At 38.1% G+C, this 27,940-nt stretch overlaps 2 protein-coding genes, 1 long non-coding RNA gene and 1 pseudogene across 6 annotated transcripts; 2 read left to right on the forward strand and 2 right to left on the reverse strand.

The window, feature by feature from the left end:
* The first annotated feature begins 1,078 nt into the window (after positions 1–1,078).
* LOC112184151 (G-type lectin S-receptor-like serine/threonine-protein kinase At1g11410) lies at positions 1,079–4,381 on the forward strand. 3 transcript variants are annotated; one of them, XM_040514986.1, is made up of 7 exons: positions 1,079–2,182; positions 2,314–2,436; positions 2,616–2,818; positions 2,976–3,186; positions 3,267–3,504; positions 3,722–3,872; positions 3,985–4,381. In XM_040514986.1, exons 1-7 carry the CDS (start codon positions 1,276–1,278, stop codon positions 4,270–4,272), a joined length of 2,121 nt encoding a protein of 706 aa, XP_040370920.1. In that variant the 5' UTR covers positions 1,079–1,275; the 3' UTR covers positions 4,273–4,381. The 3 variants fall into 3 exon arrangements, with proteins under 3 accessions (XP_040370920.1, XP_040370921.1, XP_040370922.1); XM_040514987.1 differs by having other exon boundaries at positions 1,080–2,182; positions 2,694–2,818; XM_040514988.1 differs by lacking the exon at positions 2,314–2,436 and having other exon boundaries at positions 1,081–2,182.
* A 2,863-nt stretch (positions 4,382–7,244) lies between these two features.
* LOC112184152 lies at positions 7,245–10,616 on the reverse strand. Its single transcript, XM_024322428.1, has one exon. It carries the CDS (start codon positions 10,614–10,616, stop codon positions 7,245–7,247), a length of 3,372 nt encoding a protein of 1,123 aa, XP_024178196.1.
* Positions 10,617–11,815: 1,199 nt separating this feature from the next.
* On the reverse strand, positions 11,816–27,165 carry LOC112184153 (annotated as a pseudogene).
* LOC112187794 lies at positions 21,784–25,895 on the forward strand. 2 transcript variants are annotated; one of them, XR_005807137.1, is made up of 7 exons: positions 21,784–23,007; positions 23,716–23,773; positions 23,943–24,051; positions 24,169–24,309; positions 24,439–24,675; positions 25,267–25,518; positions 25,612–25,895. It is a non-coding gene; the product is annotated as an uncharacterized LOC112187794 (long non-coding RNA). The 2 variants fall into 2 exon arrangements; XR_002931227.2 differs by lacking the exon at positions 24,169–24,309 and having other exon boundaries at positions 21,792–23,007.
* Positions 27,166–27,940: the final 775 nt, after the last annotated feature.

Genomic DNA, 27,940 nt, shown 5'->3' on the forward strand with positions numbered 1-27,940 from the left:
ACAATAGAATTTGTTTTTCATCACTTTTGAACCACATAACCGCTGGAAAAGAGACACAAACCTACTGAGCCATCGGTGGCCCACCATAAACAAAAGCCACCTTTGCCCCACTCTGATAAGCAAACTTCTTAGCTTTCTCATATATCTGCCATAGAAATTCATGGAGTCGGTGTAAACTGAAACAAAGCAAACTGGGGAAAAAAACAAAAGAAAAAAGAAAATTAAGAAAAGATAGTACCTTGGCTCGATCTTGAGCTCTGTCAATGCCTTCGACTCTCAAAGAGGTCGATGATTCCCTGAAAATAAAATCGTCAAAGAAATTAACATTTTAGGGTTTGAAAAGTAAGATTAACAAATAGCTAGATTCCTTCAACTATACGTAATACATAAAACGACCGGACTTCTCGAAGTCAATCTAGCTAGGAATGAAATTGGCTCCTACAAGAAAATAGGAAAATCCCTCAATCAGAGTCTTTCCTCAATATTAAGATCTCAGCAACTCCCCCCACATCAGAGTCACTGAGGTAGAAACCTAACCATGAATTCTAATCAATGGTCTATCATCACTGCATTGCTCATCTTCCTGCGTCTTTATCTCCCCTCTTGCATTTCCATTGATTCCATTACTCCAAACCAAACCATCAAAGACGTTATGGAAAATAAGATTCCTTCAACTATACGTAATACAGCTGGGAATGAAATTGACTCATACAAGACAATAGGAAAATTTCAGTAGTTCAAATTATAAGTCAATCCAGCTGGGAATGAAATTGACTCAAAAAAGACAATAGGAAAATTCCTCGATCAGAGTCTTTCCTCAATATTTATAGCATTTAAGATCTCAGCTACCCCCCCCCCAATCGATCTCAGCGTCACTGAGTTATAAAACTAGAAACCCAACCATGAATTCTATTCAATGGTCTATGATCATTGCATTGCTCATCTTCCTTCTTTCTCTCCCCTCTTGCATTTCCAATGATTCCATTACTCCAAACCAAACCATCAAAGATGGCGACGTTTTAGTCTCAAGTAGGAAACACTTTGCATTAGGGTTCTTCAGCCCTGGAAATTATGGCAAACGTTACGTTGGAGTATGGTATAACAAATTAAGTTCTAGAGCATACCATTGTTTGGGTAGCAAATAGAGACAACCCTGTCAATGATTCCTCTGGACTTCTAGTGATCGAGGCAGATGGAGGCCTTGTCATATATGGAAAGGACAGAAAACTCCCCCTTTGGTCAGCTAATGTTACTCTCTCTTCTTCAAAAAACTCCATGGCCAAGCTGTTGGATACAGGTAACTTCGTTTTGTTTGAGAATGGCCGGAGCCTGTGGGAACAGTTTGATTATCCCTCAAATACAATGCTTCCCTTTATGAAAATTGGGCTGAACCGGCGATCCGGGCTGAACCGGTTCCTAACTTCTTGGAAGTCCCAAGATGATCCGGGAACCGGGAATTTCTCATATAGGATTGATCCGGATGGGTTTCCGCAGCTGTTTTTGTACAGCGGTCAAGTTCCTCGATGGCGGGCCGGATCTTGGATCGGACACAGATGGAGTGGTATCCCCGAAATGACTCGTAATTTCATCTTCAACACTAGTTTTGTGAACAATCAAGATGAGCTATCCATCATGACTGGCATTAAGGACGACTCAATCTTCTCAAGGATGGTGCTTGATGAATCGGGAATCATCGAACGGTCCAAGTGGCAAGATCAGGATCACCAATGGAACAAGTACTGGCATGCCCCGGCAGAACTATGTGACGACTATGGAAAGTGTGGTCCAAATAGCAACTGTGACCCTTACAATGCGGATGAGTTCGAGTGTACATGCCTACCTGGGTTTGAACCTAAGTTGCTCCGTGCATGGTACTTGAGAGATGGCTCGGATGGATGTGTGAGGAAAAAAGGAGCATCTGTGTGTAAAAACGGAGAAGGGTTCGTGAAGGTGTCATCAGTAAAGGCACCAGACTCATCTACTGCGCAGGTAAACTTGACCATGGGTCTGAAAGAATGTGAAAAGGAATGCATAAGGAATTGTTCTTGCATGGCATACTCGAGTGCAGGTGACCCGCAAGAAAGGAATGGATGCGTGACATGGTACGGGGACTTGATGGATACAAGGACATACACGAATGTCAATCAAGATTTATATGTTCGAGTTGATTCAATTGAATTAGGTAATTCTTCCTTCTCCTTCGTTCAAATGTAAAATTGGTTTCATATATCATAGTAGAAGGTAAATTTTTAATCTATTGTTAGTCATTTTCTTAAGTACATGCTGTTAATTTTTTGCCATATATGTGGGTAGCTAAACATGCAAAGAATGGTTCTCTTAGCAAGAAGGGAAAGCTGGCAATTATGATAACATCTATTTTAGTGTTCTTTGTTGTGATCTCTATCGCATATTGGTCCACAAAGATGAAGAGAAAAGGTAAGTCACTATATGTCAACAGGTTGATTTACCAAGATGAAATTTTCAGTTTTTATTGTCGATCAATTTTGCTCAATTTGTACCTTATAGCACACTAAACTTAAATGCAAGAATTTCAAGCTGCTTTAAGAAAAACCAATAGTTAACTTGAAATTCTTGGTTTCTTTAATTGTTGACAGGTACGGAAAGACAAAATCTATTTTCATTTGGTGTGATCACACCTTCAGTCTACTTGGAAGATTTTTCTAGTAAAACAGATCCCGATGATAGCAGATTAAAGTCGGATATACCTTTCTTTGATCGAAGCACCATATCTGCAACCACAAACAATTTCTCTTATTCAAACAGGCTTGGAGAAGGCGGATTCGGCCCCGTTTATAAGGTAGTTGTCCTCAATTAGTGTCTCAATCAACTCCAACTCAGATTGTTATTCACTCTTTTCTGAATGCACTATGTAAATGCATTATCAAGGGCTGAATATGAATTATTATACTAGTAGTTTCTGGTACAATAAGTAAGGTTTTGAATTTTCATTTCAGGGAGTGCTTTCTAGTGGAACAGAAATAGCCGTGAAAAGACTAAGCAAAAATTCTGGCCAGGGAAATGAAGAGTTTAAGAATGAAGTTGTGCTGATTGCAAAACTTCAACACAGGAACCTTGTGAGAATCTTAGGCTATTGCATTCAAGATAAAGAGAAAATGCTAATCTATGAATACATGCCTAACAAAAGCCTGGACTCATTCATTTTCAGTATGTCTTCCTCTTGCTGTAGTACCATAAATTAAGTTAAAGCAAGCAAGAAAGTTATATAATCTAAAACGATATTCCAGATGAAATGAAAAGAACATCTCTGGATTGGACAAGACGCTTGGAGATTATCTTTGGCATTGCTAGAGGGATCTTGTATCTTCATCAAGATTCGAGATTAAGAATCATCCACAGAGACCTAAAGGCCAGCAATATTCTACTGGATTATGATATGAACCCCAAAATTGCAGATTTTGGTGTGGCTAGAATATTCGAAGCAAACCAAATTGAAGCAAATACAAATCGCGTGGTTGGAACATAGTAAGTTTCCTCCAATTTGATCTATATCATACTTAATTTTCAGTCCTAATTATTCATGAGTTATTTCATTTCCTCAATGTTATGACCACAAGCTAAATGAATGTAATCAATTTGAAAACACAACCTCACCAAGTACACAATCCAAAGACAACATATTTGGTTGACTATATAATGAAAGAAGTTTGCTTAATAATCACTTTCCTTTATGTTGTCATAGTGGTTACATGTCACCAGAGTATGCAATGAAAGGACTATTTTCAGTGAAGTCGGATGTATACAGTTTCGGTGTTTTGCTGCTAGAAATCGTTATTGGTAGAAAGAACACTGATTACTACTGTGATAATCCTGACTCAAATTTGGTTGGACATGTAAGCATACAAGCTAAGTCTAGCTATTTTCACAATCATAAATCACGGCTTCATGAACCTACTCAATTAGTTTTGTTAATTAACTTGATCCTCAGTTGTAAATGGTTTTCAGGTTTGGGAATTGTGGAATGAAGGCCGAGCCTTGGAAATCATCGATACATCTTTGGGTGAATCCTACCCCATAAGTGAAGTTCAACGGTGCATTCAAATCGCGCTCCTGTGCGTGCAAGAGTACGCAAATGACCGGCCAACCATGTCAAAAAATTTGTCTGTGTTAGGCAACGATTCAGCTCTTCCTTCACCAAGAATACCTGGATTTCTGTTGAATAGAAGTAACTATACCAGTGGAGACCCCAGTGCTAGTACTGGAGATGCTAATTCCATAAATTATGTAACATGAACTATAGTTGAAGCTCGATAAAGACTGAGGCTCCCTCTAAAACCTAGCTTGTGCGTTAAGCAAAGGTTTAGTATTAATTTTTTATTACTATAGAAATGATTACCTTATAAATGCCTTTTATTATTTTATTATTAATTGTGTAACAAAAACTATATAGAAAAGCATCTGGTAGTCAAGCTCAAGCTTAATTTGAGCTATCTTGTAACTAAATACGAGATGCTCACGAGCAGAATGTACTACAGCTCAAACTTGGCTTGTGTCATATTGCAAGCCCAGCTCAAACATGCTAAAATCTAGTCGAACTCAATTCGCACCTGAGCTGTATCGAGCTGATTTAGAGCGTCTTTAGCAATGTTAGCCATTTTTGAGTCAAATTTTAGCTAAAGTAGCTAAAAAGTCATTTTAGCTAGCCACTTTAGAATTATGTCGGCATCAATGCTCTCTATTTTAGCTAGTTTTGAATTTATATTATTTTTTAAAATGAATATTAAATAGTTTAAATGTATTTATAAATTACATAAAATAACTTAAAAATGAATATTTTAAATTATAGAAAACCTTCATCCCGCTCTCTATATTTAAGAGCGAGATAGCTAAAAGTTAGAGCTAAATACTAGTTATTACCTCATACTTTAGGTACAAAATTGATTCAGTCCCTAAACTTCTAATTTCATCAAAAACACTTATGCACTATTATTTCTCATCTAATAGATCATTATGTTAGTATTCCGTGAATAAGAAGTGTTAACTCGCTGATGTGGTATGCCAACTCAACTTCTGTGGGGCCCACATGCAAGGCAAAATCCCCAAATTAGCCCTGGCTCATTTTTCCTCTTTAGTATCAATTAGTTTATTTTTTCTGGAGTGAAAAATAGCTTTTTCCATAGGAAACATGTTTTGGTACCATAAATTTGAAAAGATAAAAAAAGAAAGAGAAAAACATTGGTTCCGTGAAACATTCAAAGAGAGAGAAAGAAATTGAGGAAATATAATCCCATATGAGCAACGGCTTGTATAATTGTTTCTCAGTTCTTTCTCTTGCACCGTCAAAGCATTAAGATTTGCAAAGGATTTCTTCAGATGGAATCTCGAGGATTGCTCCGTCATGGTCCTTTTCCGGCTTCACTTCGTAGCTGCCACGGAGTCTCTAGATCTCGCCTTTGTTCTCCTCGAACTTCTGAAGGACTCCGCCGCCGAGCCCATGAGCATCCCATTTTGCCAATCTCTGCAACCCGTCAAAGTCCATAGACAATCTGGGTATCTTGGAAAAAGGGGAAGGAAGGCTTTTCTCCCATCTGGGTATTCACAGATTTGTGTTTCCAATCTGGGTTTTGAGGGAAACTGAAACTTGAATCTTTTTCTCATCTGGGTTTTGAGAAAAGTTTAAATCTTAAGGCTTTTCTGGTCTGGGTTTTGGATCATTTTGCTTCTGTCCGATGGATTTTAAGGATTTTCGAGGGCGAGTTTATCTTCATTGGATAAGAGGTCAAGGTTGTTGAATGCTTTGGATAGTTTCATGATTCATCAATATTCATGATTCGTCAATATTTAAAGTCTTTAACAATGGGAATGGGGTATCGATCAGTATGTATTCCTTACGGTACCCTCCGCTTGCTTTTCTAATATTGGATGCTTAAAGTTGACAAATATACATGGAAAGAGGAATTTTCACGTGGATCTCATCTTCTTTCAAGTGTATGAAGGAGTTGCATCTTGAAGAAATTGAGAGGATAAAACATCTCACCATCCAAAGCTCATGTTTGCAATCATTTGGTTTTGTGCATCGCCTACAGTTGGGCCTTTTCCATCTTAGCATTCTCGCTGACAATCTGGAAATATTTATTGATCGGGGATTTTTTGATTGCAAAAAATAGTTGAATATTTTTATTTTTATTTTTATTTTGTTACAAAAAGTTTAGGTAAGAGGGAGGTTTCCCTACACTATCAGGGATAGAGCAAACCTACGACCTCAACCCAACAGGAGTTACAAAACTTGCCAGTGTCCCAACCCAGCCCATCCCATTGGTATGGAATTATGCAGGACATTTTCTAGATTGCCCACCAAATGAGAGATTGTTGGTAGCAAGGATCGAACTTGTGTGGATTTACACCTCAAGTTCGCCTTTGCCAACTGAACCAACTCTCATTTGCAAATAGTTGAATATTTCTACTCCCAAAGATATATATATATATATAATATATATATATATATATATATATATATATATATATATATATATACAGATCCCATCCAGAGCGGAGCTCCGCTTTGAAATTAACGTGTGAAGTTCGAGTTTTGGGTCACTTTTCGGTCGCATATCCACATCTTGACCTTTCAGTTTTTAGGTACTAGTGTATAGATCATCTCTGCAAATTTTCAGCTAAATTGATGATCGTTAAGGTATCTAACTCGGTTAAACCAATGGACGGACTGAATATATCCAACCTGAATCGTACTAGCTTTAAGCCAATTATCAATGCCTTAAAGATCATCATTTTGGCTGAAAATTTGCAGAGACGATCTATACACTAGTACCTAAAAACTGAACGGTCGAGATATGGATGTGCAACTGAAAAGTGACCCAAAACTCAAACTTCACACGTTAATTTTCAAAGCGGAGCTCCACTCTGGATAGGATCTGTATATATATATATATATATATATATATATATATATATATATTTTAAATAAACTAGCAAGGATTAGGCGATATTAGCTCCTCTGAAGCAGTCTGAAAGGGGAGACTAGCACCCACACAACCCCGAAGGGGACCGCAACAACCGGGAGCCCACCGCCCATCCCTTGCCAGGAATTTATTAAAATGAACCAAGATACAAACATGGGAGGGGGACTAGACCGAAACCTCCCTGGATGAATAGACAGACCCCACGCAGTACAAAATAAGAACATAACAATTAAGAAACCAAGACCTAATAGTGTAACAGAACAAATAAATAAGAACAAGCCTGCACTAAGAGAAGCGAAAAGTAACTCTAGAAGCCAAGTCTCTAGCATACTCTAAGAGAAAGGATGTAGGGAGTTTCCTCCACCAAACTGCCCCCATATTCAAAGCACCATAGCGAGCAAATTTATCTGCCAATGCATTTCCTTCTCTGAATATATGCGATATCTGAAAGGTAAAATGGCTAATCTTGTATAAACAGTTCATCCAAGGGATACGCCATCTCCAAGGAATCAGATCAGGTTTATTGAAGTAACGCACCACCAAAGCAGAATCAGTTTCCAACCAAACATGAGTCCAACGTCTAACCATTGCCACCTCCACTGCTTCAATAACTACTAGAACCTCAGCATCAATAGCACTTGGGACAGCAGCATTATAAGAAAATCCTCCCAGGAAGAGACCATCTGAATCCCTAAATACTCCGCCAAAGCCAGCTCTAGCAGGATCTAAAAAAGACCCATCCGTGTTCGCCTTGATCCATCCTGGAGGCGGAGACTCCCAAACCACAGGGGTAAACTTTGGGGCCCGCGCTCTAAGTGGAGAAATTCCCAGCAAAGAATAAACCGGGGCTGCAGTACCAATCCGACCACAAGGAGCAAAGTAGCACATCGCCGATTCCTTAAAAGAATTAATGAAGAACTGTTTAAATCTCCGGAATTCAAAAACCCTGCCATCAAACCTTATTTTGTTCCGTTCAGTCCAAATGCACCAAAATATATTGCAAACTGCTAGCCTCCATAATAATTTAGAAGCCACCGGTAATTGGTTCATCATATTCGAGTCAAAAATTCCCTGTAAGGTTAATCCAACTGAGAGCTGCAGTCGAAATATATCAAACAACCATGTCCACAACTCCCCAAGCGAAGGACAGTTTAGAAATAGGTGAGAGACCGATTCCACATTATAGCAGCAAAAAGAGCATTGGGAGCAAAGGATCTTACCTCTTCTCTGCAGTACCTCGTCAACCATGATCTTAAGATGGAAAACCTTCCAACATACAATGCTTTTCCGGGGTTGCACCGCTTTGTGCCAAATAGCCTTACCCCACTCAAGTGATGTACTAGGACCAGTGAGAAAAGAATAAGTTGCTGCCGTATTCAGGGATCCGGCAGAGGTAGTAGGCCAAAGGACAGTGTCATCCATGTCAATAGCTGGAATTTCAGTCTTTAGAATGTCTTCTGAAACTTCTGGAAAATTCTCAAGGAACTCATTTGGCAGAACCCAACGTTGCTGCACAATATAGTCACAAACGCGGTCACGAAGATAAGGCCAGAAAGAAGGATTGATATTCAAGCTATCCACCAACGAACCTCCAAGCCAATTGTCTTTCCAGAAATGGATGCTCCTGCCATCACCCACTTGCCATCTCAGGTTAGAAACCAGAGTTGGCCACAACTTCTTCAAGCCGGTCCAAATAGATGATCTTTGATAATAAGAGAACGTGTCTAAATTCTTCTTTAAGAATCTATCCCGCAGAAATATCGAAGAATCGGAAGAACCTGTCACCATATCCCAGCATCTCCGAAGAAGAAGAGCTCTGTTCAAAGTGAAAATATTTTTTAATCCAAGCCCTCCACAATCCTTAGGCAGACAACAGGTCTTCCAAGAAATCAAAGCAGCTCCCTTTCTAAGAGGGTCCCCAGACCAATAAAAGTTGCGCATCCAAGACTGAACTTTTTTTAGCAAAGCACGTGGCCAATGGTAAACATTAAAGCTATAAACAAGTAGACTTTGGATGACGGAAGAAATAAGTTGCAGACGCGCTGCCTGTGAAAGCTGCATGCCCTTCCAAGCACTCAATTTGCATCTTGCCCGGTCTGCGATGGCCCTGAAATATGATGCCCTGGGACTCCCAAAAAATATCGAAACCCCCAAGTAGTTGAAAGGCACATTACCTTCTCTGATGCCAAGAATACGTTTAATCACTGACGCCCTGGGTCTGGCATGCCTTCCCAAATAAACAGATGATTTGGCTTTATTAACCACCTGACCTGAGTTCGCTGCATATTCCTGAAGAAATTTGTTCAGCGACCGTAACCCGCTAGAATTCCCTTGCATGAATATCATCACATCATCTGCATACAGGACATTAGAAGGAGGATGAAGCTTTTTAGGGGCAGCAATACACCTAATTTTACCCCTGCTAACTAGTCTGGATAAGCCCCTGCTGAGAACTTCTTCTGCAAGGCAAAAGAGCAGAGGGGATAGTGGGTCTCCTTGCCGAACTCCTCTAGAACAACTGAAGAATCCACAAGGAGTCCCATTCACTGACACAGAAAGTCTAGCTGAAAGAAGGATGTTGTGAATCCAAGTCACGAAGGTAGAGCAAAAGCCGAAGGAGCTCAGAACCCTGAGTAAAAACTCCAAATCTAAGGTATCAAAAGCCTTACTGATATCCAGTTTAATAGCAACATTTCCCCCCGCACACTTCCTGTCCAATAAGTTCATACACTCCGATGTCAAAATGATGGAATCAGCAATAGATCTTCCCTTGATAAATGCACTCTGGCTTGGTGACACAATTCTCATAGCCACTGGGCTTAATCGATCAGCAAGGATTTTGGTGATCACCTTAAAGACAAAGTTTGCGAGAGCCAGAGGTCTAAAGTCAGTAAGCCCTTCTGCATCCTCTTTCTTTAGAATCAGAATAATAAGACTGGAATTAAAATTTGGTGCAATACAACCCGAAGCAAAGAAAGATTGAACCGCTGCAATCACATCATTAGCAACCACACCCCAACAACGTTGAAAGAAACATCCTCCAAAACCATCTGGCCCTGGGGCACTAAAACCATCCATCTCCAAGACCGTTTCTGCAATTTCCTCGGAACTAGGGATAGCAGTAAGTGAAGAATTCTCCTCCAAAGGGACAACATTGGAAATCACCCTTTCCACTAGACCCGTATCAACAATGCCAGGGTCCTTAGTGAAAGCATCAGTGTAATGCTGAACCACATGGCTCTCAATTAAATCCGGGTCCTGAAGTAACACATTTCCAACCCTAATAGACACCAAAGGCTTTTGTAATCTTCGTACCTTGATCATGTTATGGAGAAAGGAGGTATTCCGGTCACCATCAGCTAGCCACCGAACCCGAGCTTTATGACGGAGGAAATTGTCTTGCATGGAGAGAGCTAAAAGGTAGTTTGAATTGGCAATCCCCTCGCGATGGAACAACTCAGAAGATGGACCCTGGATAGAGATTTCACGTTGAATATCATCTAATGCCGCTTTAGTGTCTTCCACTCTTTGATTGACATCACCAAAAGTAGTTTTGTTCCAATTTTTCAAAAACACTTTCAAGGCCCGGAGTTTGGCAGCAAGCACAAACATAGGGCAGCCTGCATATTGAAGTTGACACCAGAAGTCTCTAACCATTGGTATGAAATCTTGATGTTGAAGCCACATGCTCTGAAACCGAAAAGGAGTCCGCGCCTGACGTAGCAGCTTCGAGAATGTAATGAGCAGGGGACAATGATCTGAAGTAGCAGAACCTTTTGTCAATTTCGTATAATATAAAAGATGTCAATTTCGTTCTAAAAAGAAGAAGAAGATAGATATAAGAAACTGAGGTGGCAGGGCTAATTTGGGGATTTTCCCTTGCATGTAGGCCCAACAAGAGCTGAGTTGGCATGACACGTCAGCGAGTTAACCCTTCTTGTTCACAGACTACTGACGGAATGATTTATTGGATTAGAAATTAAAGTGCAGGGGTGTTTTTGATTAAATTAAAAGTTCAGGGACTGAATCTATTTTGCACCTAAAGTACGAGGTAATAACTAGTATTTAGCCCTAAAAGTTATAATAGAGAATCACTTAGGAGTCTGGTGCAGCTGCTAAAATAGATAAAAAGCTAAACATGCTCTCCAAAATAGCTAAGGAGCCACAATAGAGAGTCTGCTAAAGATGCTCTTACAACCATAATTGAACCTGGAGTGGTTGTTGCTGCACAAATTCCTAAAGAGTTTGGGTTTGTCTTGAAGGCTTCAGAATATCTGAACACTAGATTACAATGATCAATGGTCACATGAAAAACAATGCCCACCATCTGTGACCACCCACCATGGAACCTATCTTAGTTGAGTAACACCAGGAAAAGCTTGCCTTCTAAGTGGGAGGGCAGATTCAATTCAGCATAGTAATCTTTTTCCTTCTTTCCTTTTTAGTGCTTATTTTCATCCCATGATCTATCCAGCGGGAATTATGTTGCCCAATGCAGGTCAATCATATTTCCAATAATGCACTATGGTGAAACAATATTAGGTGCACAATGAAAAAAAATTAATAAATAAAAATCGCAACTCTCCTCTGAAAAATGGAAGAGGCTTGAAATCTTGAGTTGCTTCCAACTGAATCTGAGCATTTGCAAGAACATCTACACAGTTTTCTTGACATCCGTGTTGATTTTCTAGAGGTGCTAATTGCAGGATTTTTAGCAGTTGGATGTTATGCCAGACGCTCAAAGCCAGCAACCAAAAGCACCATAAACTATAATTACAAACTTCAATGGCTAACAATTAATTATCACATCATGAACAAGATGCAGAAGTGTACCCATCGTAATTGAACGACTCAATAAATTTATATATACTAAAGAATCATTTGGTTCTAGAAATGAACACAGATGCATAATTAAATGGTATACAAATGCACTTCCAAATGTGAGCATCACTACAAAATCAAAAGAGGCATACTATTTCATCATAAAGCCTACTATTATGAACAACCAAATCTCATAGTTCCTGCGCACTGAGAAGACTTTGATGCTCGATACATCTTGGCAAACAAGGAAAGAATTATAATCTTACCAGGACCGTCTCTTGTTTGATGACATCACTTTATTCTGTTCAAAGGAATTTTATCACTCTGTTGGGTAACCCTTTCTTGAGGAGAAATGATTTGGGGCATTGTCATATCCCCAGAAACAATGATCTCTGCATTATTGAGATAATAGAAAACCGTTATATTGATGAATTCCCTTTTGCCAGTACACAAACCAACTCAAATGTGCCTCTATTAAGGGCAACTACCTATATAATAACTACTTAGCACAACTATATGAACTGGTAAAAAGAGTATATCTAAAATCATGACATGCTTTAGATTTCTCTAAAGGGAGAAACTGGAAATGTAATGGAACCTCTCTAGACATCATCAAAAATTACATCTATACACTATCTAAATGGGTGAGGCTATTTCCCCCTATTAATTCATTTCCACCCCCTACATTTAACTTTTTTGTCATAAACTCCCAATTTTGCCCCCATATTACAATTAGCACAAAATGAGAAAAAACCAAAAGAAATAAAATAAAAAGTAAAAAATCATGCTACGACTTCTCGGCCAGCCTCCACCGCCGCTGTCATCAGAGTCCAGGCGCACCTCTCTCATTCTCTATAGTTCTCTCTTCCCTCTCTTTTTCTTTCTCTCTTTATCCTCCCTCTGTAGCCTTTTCGACATCATCATTGATTCTTAATATCAAGTTTCATTTTTTAAACCTAAAACCAATTCAACCCAATTTTTTTTTTCTTTTAAGTCACATTGGATTTGAAGATGTGCTTCTTACACTTCCTTGACAATCAGAATAGATTATTTACATGGTGATCCAATTAACATTCAATTACCAAGTGAATTGAGGGGAGAGAGGGGCAGGAGGGGTGTGAAGACGGCAGGGTTGTGGACGGGAGGGGTGTGAAGACGACGGTGCTGTGGATGAGTCTCTCTGAAACAATTTACTGCTATTTTCTTTAGTTTTACTAATTAGGATTAATTTCAGTTTACCTACTCCAACTTTAGCTCAATATTCATGTTAGTCCTTGTTCTTTTAATTTCATCAAGATCACCTCTATACTCCTAATTTTAATCAGCCGTGTCCAATTTTCCAAACTCCATCTAAATTGACGTGGTAGGAGAGAGAATGTTAAATTTCGATATTACTCCTTGAAAGTTACAATGTTGGGAAGCAGGGGTTTTTAATTGCCTGATGGGTTGCTATCCAGTGTGGGAAGGAACCACAAAGCTCGGAGAGCAAGAAGAAGACAAGATTAGTACCCGACCTGAGTCTATCCAGATTAACTTAGTTTGCCTCCAAGAACAAACCTTCTGCAAGCTTCATGATGTTCGCCTTGTGCACGACAGTGACTTTCTTTCTATTATTCAAGTATGCATATATACTCAAAAGCATAGTTGAAAATAATAATAACAATAATAATAGTTGTTTACCGAAACTATTTTTCTCAGTAAGATTCAATTTCAAGAACATATAGGAGATCAGATGTCTTCAAATAGTACAAGTTTGAAGATGAGAGTCCATCAAATTGCCATGATAAACACAAATTACTTGTAATTCAAATACCCAATTCTCACATGAACAAATTCAAAAATCCCCTTCCACCCATAACTTGAAATAACAAATTCAGAAAAATCTAGAATTGAGATGAACTAAATTCTCAAGAATAGAAGCCAAAAACCCCAATTAGAAACTTTGTCATGAAGAGAATTGGCAATTCACTAAAAATTTCATAACCCAAATGGACATGACCACACTCTAATACCAATAGATTCTACCAACTCCCACCGAGAATAGAGGAGGCAAATTTCTCTCTTTGTCTTGTAGAGCTTTCTCTCTCACCTCAACTCTCTCTCTCTCACACATGAATCCAGAAATGTGAGGCTTGAATATTTGATTAACAGGAGAAGGGAGGAGCTCTTGACGGTTCTCTGCAGGAGCTAGATGAGCGAAGAGGAAGGTCGCGTACATAGAGGAGATTTGGGTGTCCAAATAAAGTCTGGGTGTCGACGCGTGAGTTTAACTCGGGGCGTCGTCGGATGTCATGGAGGTCAGGCTCGACTTGACGGAGCCGTGAGCACGATGGTGGTGGAGGTGAGTCACGGTGGTGCTAGAGACTAGTGGTGGAGGAGAGAGAGAATCCTAGATTTACTTTCTCTCTCCTCAAACTCCATATGAACAAAAACCTAGTAGCCAAAAATGGCTTGACTTTGATGTTGGTTCAGAAATATGCGATGGGAAATCCAAGAGGCGTGGTGGGTTCAGAAAGACACGGTTGAGTTTAATTTTGAACAAGAACAGAGAAGGCAAATGCGTCGTTGAGGAAGAATTAGTGCAATTGTCCATTTTAGCCCTTCATGTGGGCTCATTAGAAATTTTTTTGAATTATGTCTCCTGCCACATCATTACTTAACGGTAGATTTGGATGAAATTTGAAAAATTGGACACGGTTTATTAAAATTAGGAGTATAGGGATAATCTTGATGAAATTAAAAGAACAAGGACTAACATGAAGATTGAGTTAAAGTTGGAGTAGGTAAACTGAAATTAATCCTACTAATTATATTGAGAGGATAGAATTGGTAGTTTATAATAAAAAAAGTTGTTGTAGGGTGTGAAAAGGAATTAATTGGGTGGCAATAGCCATACCCTATCTAATTTTTAGTTTTATAAGTATTGAAGAAACTGTTTTGCCCACTATTTCATATGGGCAAACCTAGAGTGCAGAGAGCTCAACCGTCTACAACAAGAACATGGAAGTCATGGCAGCCTAAAGTGCTCTAGAAGAGCTGTATTAAGGGTCTATGTTGTCAAGGGTGAAACCACCCACAAGGAATACTCAGCTCAGGTAGTTTCTTGAAAGCAAAAATTTAAGGGCCTATGCTGCTTTTGCCCTCCCCTTAAATTTTTCCCAGTTCCACCCTTGTATGCTACCAACAGCATGGGTCTTTACCAATTAAACCATCCCTTGTGAGAGCCAAGCATAATAGTAAATAGCATTGCAATCTAGATCACTGTATATGATTAAATCAATCATTCCTCATGTGCCCTAAAAAAAATCAATAAACAAAGAAACAATATGGTCACAATACAACGATTTGGTAAATTGAAGAAAAATAAAACATACCTATGCCTTCTCGGATAGACAGATTTGGTCTTATGATATCTTTGGAGTTAACGAGAAATATATCACCTATATATAGATGATTTGTTGGGACAAAAACACTACATAACTCTTCATCTTCGTTATCTCTCTGAAAGGAAAAGAAAGAAGAAAAGAGAGAGAGAAAACCAACTATTAGCAAGTGTTTGACACATCAAACTAAAAGACAATACTTGACATGCTTCGTGGCTGGTCAAAAACCCCAAGCCCAAAGTAATTTTTTTAGTTGGAGTAAAGGAAACAGATCCTCCTAATGTAGGAAAACATTTCTTTGCAGGCAAACTGTATACAGAATAATAAAGCGAGAACCAAATAGTATGAAATCCTATTACCATATTAGTCTCAAGTATCCAGATGAAATCGTATTACCATATAAGAAATAGGAAGAAAAGTAGAACCAAATGATATACAAAGTACGGACATATTTATCTCCTGCTTTCAAGGCCCACGTATCCACCAACTTCTACTAGAAATATATCAGCAAGGAAGGGATTTAAAGTTCGGCAGCTGGGATATTCCCAGGGTAGATCATTGGTCCCATATACCCAACAATATTCTACAGATGTTGAGGATGAGAATACATCTTCAACGACCTTCTATACCGAAGATGGAACAACCACATCAATCAATGCCCAACAGCTTTGACATGGGTAACATTTAGGCGTTTTAGGGCCTTTCATAACAATTTCTAAACCACTGCTTGTTTCTTAAAGTATTTTTATTCTTATTTCATTCTAAATGAATTGAAAAGTCAGACGTATTTGAGCAAATAAATTTAACTCTATGATTTGAATTTTGAAATACAGAATATCAACCACAAGACTATTTTAGACAGGAAACAAATGGATAGAAACATAAAGATGAGAACCTGAAGGTAACGGTTGATGTAATAAACCCAAAAGCATATTCGCCAACACGCGCGTGGGTCACGAATAATTGCTACCTCTTTAAAAGCTGTGGTATTTTGGTCTGCAAGGGAAATGAAGCTCTCAGCCCAAAATCTAAAACAAAGCATATTGCTGAAATTACATTGTTCTAATAATACCATTCAATTTAACTTTATTCGGGCTCAGATGGCAGGTGCAGGGTAGATTAGCTTCTATTACTATCAAGTAATTTCTTGCTAAAATATATTCACAATGTACTTAAACACTTCAAACAGTTAACAGACTATCAAAATTTTCTGCATGACGGAAGTCATTAATAGAATGTAATAAGTCTCAAATGAAGGTTGGAGCTAATGTTCCAGTTTTTTTATGTTACTGCAAATAAAGTACATGTGCTCTGTCTACATGCTGCATCCCAGCAAAAGTAAGCATTTTACATCTTGAAAATTTGTGATCCTCTCACTTTCAAATTTTTTATACTTGACAGATGTACAGGATGGGAGTGGTTTCTCTCTAATTGTGACAATCCTATTTTCACTTTTTCTGGCTGAAAATTAGTTGTTCTTTGTTAAGAACACTCCAGAGGTACTTGGGTTGAACAAGTACAACAAACTTCCGGGACAGCGCGTGCTATATAGTATAAGCATGGGGTTTGTACAACTCCATCCTACTGTGTTCAAGTATTTGTGCATTTTCTCTTCATGCAATAAAATGCATAGTCACCAAGCATAAACATAATTTAAATAAAGTATTACTTGAAGAAATTGCGGAACTAATTTGTTTGGAGGCTGAGTAGATATGCTTAACAAAAGACATTTTCTTTATAATCCATTCTCTAAGAGAGCAAACAGTGGCACCCATCCATGAGGAAACAAAGACACCAACAAAGAATACGAAAAGTAAGGACGTGATAAATCCAAGTCCTACATCACAAACGAAGAGCCTTGAGACACACACGGGATTCCCATCATTCAGTAAAAGAATCAAAACCAAACTGTGTAAAGCAAGAAATTTTTATTAAGAAATTTTCACATTAGAAAGATGATGTTAGAATTTGTGGCTTTGATGCCACTGTTGTAATTTGGTGCGGAAGCTTTAGTAATAGTGGACTAGGACAATGTGTTTAGGACTTTAGTTCTGGGAGCAAGAGTTTGGGAGAAGGAGTTAAAACAGATGAGGTTGTTTAATTAAAAACAGAGGAGGCTTGTCAACTATTGATTGATTGGTTCATTTAATTTTTTTTTTTTTTTTTTACTTTCTTTAAAAAGAGGATCAAATGGCTGCTTAGTTTATTGCTTCTTCTTCTTACTTAATTCATAATTACAAGTGGACACACATATATATAGATATTGGAAGCCGACATTGTGGCTTTCGCTTTGATTTCGAGTTCTGAGCAGTTGAGTGAGCTGTGGTTATGGTATCGTCGCTTAGGACATCCTTCATTTAGTAACATGAAAAAGTCTATGTCTTCTTTGTTTTTGGGCATTAATGATTCTTCTCTTAGATGTGAAACTTGTGTCTTGGCCAAGAACCATCGTGTCAGTTATCCTTTAAGTATTTCCAATAAAAGTACTACCCCTTTTGAGTTGATTCATTCAGATGTTTGGGGACCTTCCCGTGAACTTACTCCTACTGGCATGTGTTGGTTTATTTTATTTATTGATGATTGTACTCGAGTTTCCTGGGCGGTTTTACTTAAGTCTAAATCTGCTGTCTTCTTAGCTTTCCAAGCCTTTCAAGCCATGATTCAAACTCAATATAATGGTCAAATTAAGGTCTTTCGTTCAGATAATGGGGGGGAGTACATGAGTCATGAGTTTCAAGATTATCTCCAGGCACAAGGCATTGTCCACCAAACAACTTGCCCACAAACACCTGAGCAAAATGGCGTGTCTGAGCGTAAAAACCGTCATCTCCTAGATGTTGCCCGCTCCATCCTCTTTTGTGCCCATATGCTCAAGTACTTGTGGGGAGAAGCTATTCTAACTGCTTCTCATCTTATCAATCGTATGCCTTCTAGTATCCTTCAGGGCCAAATCCCATTTGAGATACTCTCCACACATGTCTCCCTTCCTTCTTTTCATAATCTACCTGCTAGAGTCTTTGGGTGTGTAGCCTTTGTTCATGTTCCCAAGAACCAACGATCTAAGTTGGAGGCTCGTGCTTTAAAATGTGTCTTTGTCGGGTATGGGACTCATCAGAAAGGGTATAAGTGTTTTCATCCTCCCACAAAAAGTTTTGTGTTACTATGGATGTTACTTTCTTCGAGGATGCCTGCTATTTTTCTCCCACCGACACTTCTCTTTAGGGGGAGAAGTTTAGCTATTTTGAAGAGATGGTCAGTGGAAGCCAAGATGATGAAAAAGATGAAGAATGGGATGAAAAAGTTGAAGAACGATCGATCGTTCCAATTGTTTCTGAAGAACGGTCGGTCGTTACTGAAGAACAGTTAAGCGTTCCTCTCATTCCTGAAGAACGTTCAACCGTTCGGTCGAGCATTCCTGAAGAACATTCGATCGTTCCTATCATTCCTGAAGAACGGTCGAGCGTTCCTCTCGTTCCTGAAGTCGTTCCTGTACCTCCTGAAGAACGGTCAAGCGTTCCTGAAGAACGAGTTAACGTTCCTTTCGTTCCTTTTGATCAATCGAATGAAGAGGTTTCTACAGCAACTCTCCTTCCTCCATTACCCCACTCTGATCAAGGTTCCCAAGGTTTTGAAGATCATTCTGAGGTAAATCCTGAACATGTGTCTAATCCTCTTAATGTTGTTAATCAAGATGAAGAGTCTGAACCTACCAAATACACTTTGCCTAATCGAGTCAATCGTGGTAAACCTTCAAAAAGATATGAACCTACCATTAGTGCCAAATCAAAGTATCTCGTTGCCAACTATGTGTCAACCCATAGGTTATCTAAGTCATATGAATCTTTTGTGCACCAGATATCTGCTGTATCTGTTCCTAACAAAGTGCAGGATGCTTTGAGAGATCCCAAGTGGTCTAAGGCAACGGAGGAAGAGATGGAAGCATTGCAGAAGAATAATACATGGGAGTTAGTACCACTTCCAAGTGGAAAGAAGACTGTGGGGTGTAGATGGATTTATACAGTGAAATACAATGCAGATGGTTCAATTAATAGATACAAGGCAAGATTGGTGGCCAAGCGGTTCACACAGACTTATGGTGTGGACTATGATGAGACGTTTGCCCCTGTAGCAAAGATCAATACCATCAGGGTGCTATTGTCTTTAGCTGCAAACCTAGATTGGCCACTTCGACAGTTTGATGTGAAGAATGCATTCCTTCATGGGGATTTAGCTGAAGAAGTTTACATGAGCCTTCCTCCTGGATATGAAACTACTGCAAATATTGATGTGGTTTGCAGATTGAAAAAGTCCTTGTATGGTTTGAAGCAATCACCTCGTGCATGGTTTGGGAGGTTTACTCAATCAATGCGCCGCTTTGGTTATAAACAAAGCAACTCAGATCACACTCTTTTTCCCAAGCGTCAGAAGGGTAAGATAACTGTGTTGATAATCTATGTGGATGATATGGTGATTACAGGTGATGATAGTGATGAGATTGGAAGACTGCAATAGCAATTGGCTTTTGAGTTTGAGATGAAAGATCTTGGAGACCTAAAGTATTTTCTGGGCATTGAGGTAGCAAGGGGAGAAGTGGAATCTTCTTATGCCAACGGAAGTATGTTCTGGACCTTCTGACTGAAATAAGTTTGTTAGATTGCAGACCGATTGACACACCTATTGAGCAAAATCACAAGTTGGCAGAGTATCCTGATCAAGTTTCTACAGATAGGGCTAGATATCAAAGATTGGTTGGAAGATTAATTTACTTGTCTCATACCAGACCAAATGTAGCATATGCAGTCAGTGTAGTGAGTCAGTTCATGCACAATCCAAGTGAGGCTCATATGGATGCCGTTGTAAGAATTTTAAGATAATTAAAGACTGCACCAGGGAAAGGTCTGATGTTTTCTAAACATAATCACCTGGAGGTGAGTGGTTTTACTGATGCAGATTGGGCTGGCTGTATTACTGACCAGAGATCTACTTCAGGGTACTTTACATTTGTAGGGGGAAACTTGGTTACTTGGAGAAGTAAGAAGCAAAAGGTGGTAGCAAGGTCTAGTGCTGAAGCAGAGTATAGAGGGATGGCTCATGGAGTTTGTGAGCTACTATGGCTGCGTAATTTATTGCGTGACTTAGGGTTCAAACCTAAGCAAGCCATGAAGTTACACTGTGACAATAAGGCAGCAATCGATATATCACAGAATCCGGTACAACATGAACGTACCAAGCATGTGGAAGTTGATAGACATTTTATTAAGGAGAAGCTAGACATGAAGTTGATTGACTTTCCATTTGTTCCAACTGAAGAGCAATTAGCAGATGTGTTGACTAAAGGAGTTTCCACCAAGGTGTTCCATGACTCACTTGACAAGTTGGGCATCCGTGACTTGTATGCTCCAACTTGAGGGGGAGTGTTAGCGTGAGTCAATGTATCCTATTTAGAATATTCTTATTTTATTAGGAATGTACTTATTGTATGCAATTAGGAATGTAATTATCTCTTTAATTGTAATTAGCACTTACCTAGTTAGTATATGTAACCTTAGTATATAAATACCTCCTTATGAGAAGAATAAAATTATCTCATCATTCTCTCAAATACATTCTTATTCCGACATTATTTAATGTGGTTAGTTATTAACCACACATTTATACACTATAACTCTCTAGACATTTGATTACATGATCATTATGGATTAATCTAGACCAAGTACTTGAACAAGTTCTAGACTAATCTAGATAGTTAGAGAAAGATTTAGAGAATTCCAATGTGTATTACTGTTTTAACACTCCTCCTTAATGCACATTGGTGATACTTCGAGCAATCTCGTAGTGATTCAAGTCTCGTTCTTGGAAGTACCTTGGCGAAGGTGTTTTCACTCTTGCTTTCTTTAGCCTTTCTCCGGCTTTGTTCTTCATCGCAACTTCACATCTTTTAGACTTTGAAGGATTTGAATTTCCTTCTTTATTTCCTTGACGTGGTGGATTCCTTGGCTGCTTTTTCTCTAGGCCAATATTTTTCTTCTTGACTTCTGCTTTCATGACCATTTGTTGCCATTGAATTGGAAAATTTCTATTTTTCATCTTTATTTTGAATATCAACAATCTTTTCTTGTCAAATATTCTGCAGAAGTCTCCATGAAATAATATAGCATAACCATTTTCCATCATTTGTCCGACACTTAGGAGATTATGCTCCAAGCTAGAAACTAATAGAACATCATTAATCTTTTTAGTTCCTAAATTAGTCGGGATGGAAATCGTACCTTTTCCTTTAGTTTTCACCATTTCTCTATTTCCTAGTTTCACTTGAGACTTTTGTGAAATATTAAGTTTGGAGAAAATGGTTTTGTCTCCTGACATGTGATTGCTGGAGCCGCTATCCAAGTACCACTTCTTGTTTTTCTCTTCAATTGCCGAGTGACATGCACAGAAGAGATTCTCATCTTGCTCATTTTCTTCTTAAAAGTCTGCTCGGTGATTTTTCTTGAGGAAACAGTTTCCTCGGTATGACCAAACTTGTTGCAATTTCGGCATTTTGGTTTTCCCTTAAACCAACAATCTATTTCTCGATGATTATTTTTTTGTGGTAAATTCCACATGGAGAATAATTTCTTTTCTCCTTTATATCTTTTTTGTTTGCCCAATATTTGGGTCTATCTCCTCCTCTAGAAAATTCTTCAAAGTTATTTTCTTTTTCATTTTTCTGAGATCGAATATTGAGTTTAGATCGGAATGCACTTTCTATAGGACTTTCATTCCGACTACTCAATCTTTTCTCATAAGCTTCTAAAGAGCCTATCAATTCTGTCACCGAAAGATTCGATATGTCTTTCAAATGTTCGATGGAAGTTACTATTGGGTCATATTTTTCAGTGAGGCTAATGAGTATTTTTTTTCAACTACTCTAGTCTCACTAATATTTTCACCATAGGCTCTTTATTGATTTACTATTTTCTTTAACCAGGAATAGTAATCTTTAACGATTTCAAAATCTTTCATTTTTAAATTTTCTAAGTCTCTCCTCATTGTTTGTAGTTTAACAGAACGTACCTTTGCCGTCCCTTGAAACTCCTCCTTTAGTCGATCCCAAGCTTCTTTTGATGTGGTAGCTCCCATGATTCTTGAAAAATTTGTATCGTCCACTGCTTGTTGAATGGCAAAAAAAGCACTAGCATCTCTTAGTTTTTCTTTCTTCTCTTGCCACAATTGCTCCACCGTCGGATTTTCTGGAGTCGAGAATCATTTCTCTACTATGTCCCATAGATCTTGAGACATGAAGAAGGTTCTCATCTTGATACTCCAAAACTCATAGTGTTCTCCCTTGAAGATGGGAAGAGGAATAGATGTTTGGTTGGAGGTGGAGGAAGACATGGTGGAAGACACAAATCAACGCCCCAAATTTGATCGAAGCAAGCTCTGATCCTACTGTTAGAATTTGTGGCTTTGATACCACTGTTGTAATTTGGGGCGGAAGTTTTAGTAGTAGTGGGCTAGGACAATGTGTTTAGGACTTTAGTTTTGGGAGCAAGGGTTTGGGAGAAGGAGTTAAAATTGAGGAGGTTGTTTTAATTAAACATATATTAAGCGTGGATGCACTCTTACACTGTTCTAAGTACAGTAAACAATCGATATTGACCTCACGTTTGTGGGATATTATGAGGCTGCCATTCGTGAGGGTTGAAATGTCGTTTTTGGCCTTTGGTTTTTTCTGATAAGATGATCATTGTCAGCTTTGCAATTGACGGAGTTGCATCAAGATTGGAAAAAAAGGGCTTGGTTGCGCGTTTCTGGACACAGGAAGATTTTGCTGAAAATAGATGGGTCGGAAAGTAACTAAGGTTAGTTTTGTGCGACTTCTTCATCTTTTTCTCTCTGTCTGAAGAAAAATGCTGAAAAGATTGAATAGACTGTCTTTAATTTCTATAGCTAAGAAACTGTGTTCCATCAGTAATTGGTAAACCTGGATGAAAATGTATATGCGTGGTCGGATTTTCATTTTGTTCGAATATGATTTCCTGTGATTTGTCTGATACTAGGTTGTTGTTTTGAAAAAGAAACACAAAAAAAATGCAAATTCAACTGATCAAGGCAGTATATTTAGGTCATGCAAATCACCCATTTTTTCAGTCAATACCTGCCACCTCTAAAATCCTTACACAAATTCCCAGTCAAAATTTTAAAAAATAAAAATCGCACTTCAATGGTTGCATTTGTGTGCAGTAACTAAGTTTATATTGGTGGGATTTTTTAATCTTTTTCTGTTTGTGTCAAGAAAATAGTTTAAAAGGATGAATAGACTCTTTCTGATTTCTAATTTCTGTTTGGGGGATTTTTATTTTGTTCCAATATGATTTACTGTGATCTCTACAATGTTTACCTGTTGCGAAAAGGCAGTTGTTTTTGTTTCAATATCATTTACTGTGATTTGTAGAACGTTTACTTGTTGCGAAGAGCCAATTGTGATTATTGTAATTTAAATTTATTGTTTATGCGTGTTTATCTGTTACTTTGAAGATGAAATATGATAAGATCTTATGGTTTTGCAGTTTTGTAAGGTTTAATTGGTTTCAAAAGGCTTTGGAAATCTGGTATTTTTCATAAAAGGTATGAGCTTCCTCACAGATCCACAGCTCTGAGAGCTTTCAATCTCGAGAAATAGCTCAGGAATGTTTTTAATTTTGCATGTGAACTCCTTTTTTGAAGTCTTACAGTAAGGAGATATATCATTTAGTTTGAATTTATATATGTGATTAATTCTATGATTTTGTTGCAGTGTTGTTCACTTTTTGCAAATTTCATGCAAAGAAGTTTGTGTATCATTGGTTTGTCGCTGTTCCTTGGTCTGCTGTTCAGTATTGTCTTCGTCTTTTATTTGCATTCAGGTATGCATTTTGAATTTTAGTTATATTAGTCCTTTGTTTTCTTTATGTACAGTGTGTTTTTCGTCTTTTGTTTGTGTGTGAGTATTTGGTTTTTGATGTTTCTATTTCACTTTACAGATTTGGGGAACAGTGTGCTGTCAGATAGTTTAACTGTCTACAGTCCAAGTATCTATTTGCTATTGTGCTGTCAAATTGAGTAGTTACATATATTTATACATTCAGAGGTTCCAAAACTGTGCATTGACAACATTTAAAACGGTGCTCCTAGAACTGTGTCAAACAACTTAAATTTCACTTCAAGATCCATAGGCAGTTTTCAGTTTCTTTATTATTTTTATTGCATAAAATCGTGGTTTTGATTGAGTTTTATTATTCTTCTGCATTCAGGTATCCATTTTGAATTTTACCAGGTGAATATGGTGAGATTGTTGTGCCAATCCATCCAAGCCATCCAGCCAGCAAAATTTAGCTATGATTATGAATGAATTCTACCAATATTTTGCTGGATGCCTTAGATGGAACGGTTCTTGACAATAGCAGATAGAACCATTTATGAGTGATCTGCTTACACGAACACCGGTCAAAGCATACTCCACCAAACACTACAGTGCTTTGCATGTTCTGGTAAGTTTCTAAGATTGAGTTGCGAATATGCAATATAAACATTTAAACTACCAATACAGACTGCCTGCACCAGAATACTATTTCAAGTACAAACATTTAAACTATCATCTGTGCAAATTCATCAAGTTTGTTGACTTTGTCCAACCAAAAAAAAAAAAAACAGATTGACCAGTCTTCCACTCTTTCATTAAGTGATACGGCCAATTTCAATATGGCTAAGTAATCTGTGATATTGCCAAGTGATAAAAACATATTTCTTTAAATTTTACAAAATCAAGCTTTTTTACACATGCCACATTTTAGCAAAATCTGATCAGGTCAACCTCAAAATCTAAACTTTGCAGTCAAGCTGTTCCACTGTGATTTTCATAATTCATCAAGTTTGATTACTTTGTTCTCTCTCTAATGCTGATAAGCAAAGCTCTTCTATATTGTCGTCATAACTGCGATGGCAATGCGGGGGCAATCATGCTAAGTTAAATATACCTAACTTCAAAAGAGATATTCTTTTTACAATTGCTTCTGGTTTTCATTGTTTTTTGCCTCTATCCCTGTTGTTAGTTGCTAACAATTCTCCTTTGGATCAATCAGGGCATGCGGAGAGCGTTTATCCTTACTACGTGCTTCACAGGTCATAATTTTGGACATCCATCTTAATCCCTCTCTCACCTGGCAACCAATTGACCATGCATTTACACCTGGTCAAAAGAGGAAACTATTCATAGCTGCTGATTCCCCTGAAGAAGAACATCATGGTACCTGCTTCCAAAAAGTATTTCAATTGAACGAATATCGTGGTTATCAGGATTTTGAGGTCGAACATGTGAACGTCCTGTACAGAAGGTTTGTGTGCTTTTGCATCCAATTTTGTTTTCATTGATATGAACGTTCTGTACAGAAACTTTATTTCCCCAACTATTTTCTTCTTTGTTTCAGGCAGGTCCTTCCATGATAATAAGGCTCACGTATAGAATAGGGAAAGTTGTCACAAAAGCTTTTAAACTTGCCACCATCAACTTTAGCACTGGCTAGAGCAACAATTGCAGAAGCAGAAATCCTTTCAATACAACAAGAACGTTATCTTCGATCTACGTTTCTTCCATTGAACATACATTTCATGTAACAACTTTAAACGCAATTCACCAATGCCAGGCCCCCTCAGACTAAACTCAGCGTTTGTCTGAATGTAAATGTTCAAAGAACATGAACTTGAAACCAGATATTTATTTGCTACTCTGTTCTTAAAATTAATATTAATCTCTCTGCTTTATCAGTCTTGCCCCTTCATTTCTGAAATTTTAACCTCAACTGCACAAAATATGTGCCTAAATAGACTCATAACAACAAGACACCCATTCAACATCTAGGCAATCCTCTTTACCATACATTCACTTTCAACTCCTTTTATTCACAAACAATCAACACTCCTTCGCCGGCAATCATAACTCCCACAGCAGCGCGCGGGTAACTTTTGCTAGTATATATATTGTAAGCCGACATTGTGGCTTACCATTCCACCGACATTACTTAATGTGGTTAGTTGTTAACCACACATTTATACACAACACTGAAACTCTCTAGACATTTGATTACATGATCATTATGGATTAATCTAGACCAAGTATTTGAACAAGTTCTAGACTAATCTAGATAGTTAGAGAAAGATGTAGAGAACTCGAATGTGCATTACTGTTTTAACAGATAAACACGGTTTTTCATGAACATCATTTGACTTATGACGTGGGCACTCATTAAAAGCTAATATTTCCCACACAAGCCACTGTCTAAATCCCATTTGGCATTAAATCATCATAGCATTTCTGCACTGGGTCTGTTATCTACTTGGCATTACAACTTAAGCTCTTCAGATTTAATGCAACCACAGACATTCCTACGAGACTGAAGCTCCATCATTAACTGCATTTGCTTCACCGTTAAGCACATCTGGACTTGAACTATGAGGTCATATATCAAATTGTTTCTATCCCAGTGGACAAGCAAATGCTCAGTGACCACGTAATCTTCCCTGCACTTTCCAAAACCTTTGTATTATCTTGCCAACCTTGCTACCTCAAAATCAAAATTGACGTTCTCAATAAAACTACCCCACTTTGCGGTCCTCAAAGAGTGGCATCACCAAAAGTTATACAACCGCCAAAAAAAAAAATTGTATCAACTATAGAAAGCAACAATTTTGGCTGTTTGCCTCACTTTTTAAAGCTGGTTTTCAACAAAGATCACTAATTATACATTCATAACTTACCGAAGATCTCAATGCCAAGCTGCTCATAGAGTGGACTGAAGAACCCATCAACAAACTGGATGAACCACCATGTAATGAAAAAAGTAACAGCAACGGGGAAAAGACCTACACTGCAAACAATTCAAGACAACTCTAGGCTTAGAAAATCCTGTGAATCTGATCAAGAACTAGACATCAGAAAGGAATATCTAAGCTGCAGAATAAGATAGTTGGTTATACCACTTCATGCTGCAAACAGGATTTGTTCTAGTAGACAAGCACAGATTATTAGTGAGGAATGAGTTATATGTTACATTCATAAATAAGAAGAGAAGAACAGAGTGATTTTCAGATGTGATTTACAAATGCATGTTTTAGAATTACTATGGATATGCAGGTATAAAACAAAGTCTAACACTAGTTATAAGAAAAACACACAAGATTTAAGATGGTGCCAATTCAACATATATAAAATCGTGTCAAACAAACACAATGCTACAAGCGATCTCAATATTTGACAAGGTAATTGGCATACAATTTTCAATCACGTATATACCTCAGAGTTTAGCTGAATCCAAGAACAAAATCATTCCAACATCAGATGACTCCTTCTCGTCCTCATCCTCGTCCTAGTCGTCATCTGATTCCATGGCCATGTTGTAGCTTCTACAAAATATGATGGTGGCCGAAGCAAGAGAGAAGAGAAAGAATGAGTTTGTGAGTTATGGCCATGCCCTTAATTTGCTAGTAGATTCTAGCCTTACGAGCCATGAACAATCCGCAATGCAATATGTATAACAGTCTTGTCATCACAACCCTCAAATTCATACAATCCAAATGCTTTATTAGAAAGTCTACATGTATAATTTTCTATCTGTATCTAGAAGCATGTTGCACTCCAACAAGATAGAAGTTACTAAAATTTGATTAATCTCGACTTTTCGAAAGAAAGATATTACATTTCAAAAAAAAAAAAAAAAATATTAATGAAAGATAGGAAGTTAATGGACAATAAGATTCCTT

The sequence above is a fragment of the Rosa chinensis genome, chromosome 2 (genome assembly GCF_002994745.2).
Source record: "Rosa chinensis cultivar Old Blush chromosome 2, RchiOBHm-V2, whole genome shotgun sequence".
NCBI classification, from domain to species: domain Eukaryota; kingdom Viridiplantae; phylum Streptophyta; class Magnoliopsida; order Rosales; family Rosaceae; genus Rosa; species Rosa chinensis.

Bases quoted from the DNA above. Each gene is read 5' to 3' on its own strand.
- LOC112184151 (XM_040514986.1), top strand. From the start codon at position 1,276: ATGGCCAAGCTGTTGGATACAGGTAACTTCGTTTTGTTTGAGAATGGC. The intron at 3,505-3,721 runs GTAAGTTTCCTC...ATGTTGTCATAG, and splicing joins AATCGCGTGGTTGGAACATA to TGGTTACATGTCACCAGAGT. The intron at 3,873-3,984 runs GTAAGCATACAA...AATGGTTTTCAG, and splicing joins ACTCAAATTTGGTTGGACAT to GTTTGGGAATTGTGGAATGA.
- LOC112184152 (XM_024322428.1), bottom strand. From the start codon at position 10,616: ATGGTTAGAGACTTCTGGTGTCAACTTCAATATGCAGGCTGCCCTATG.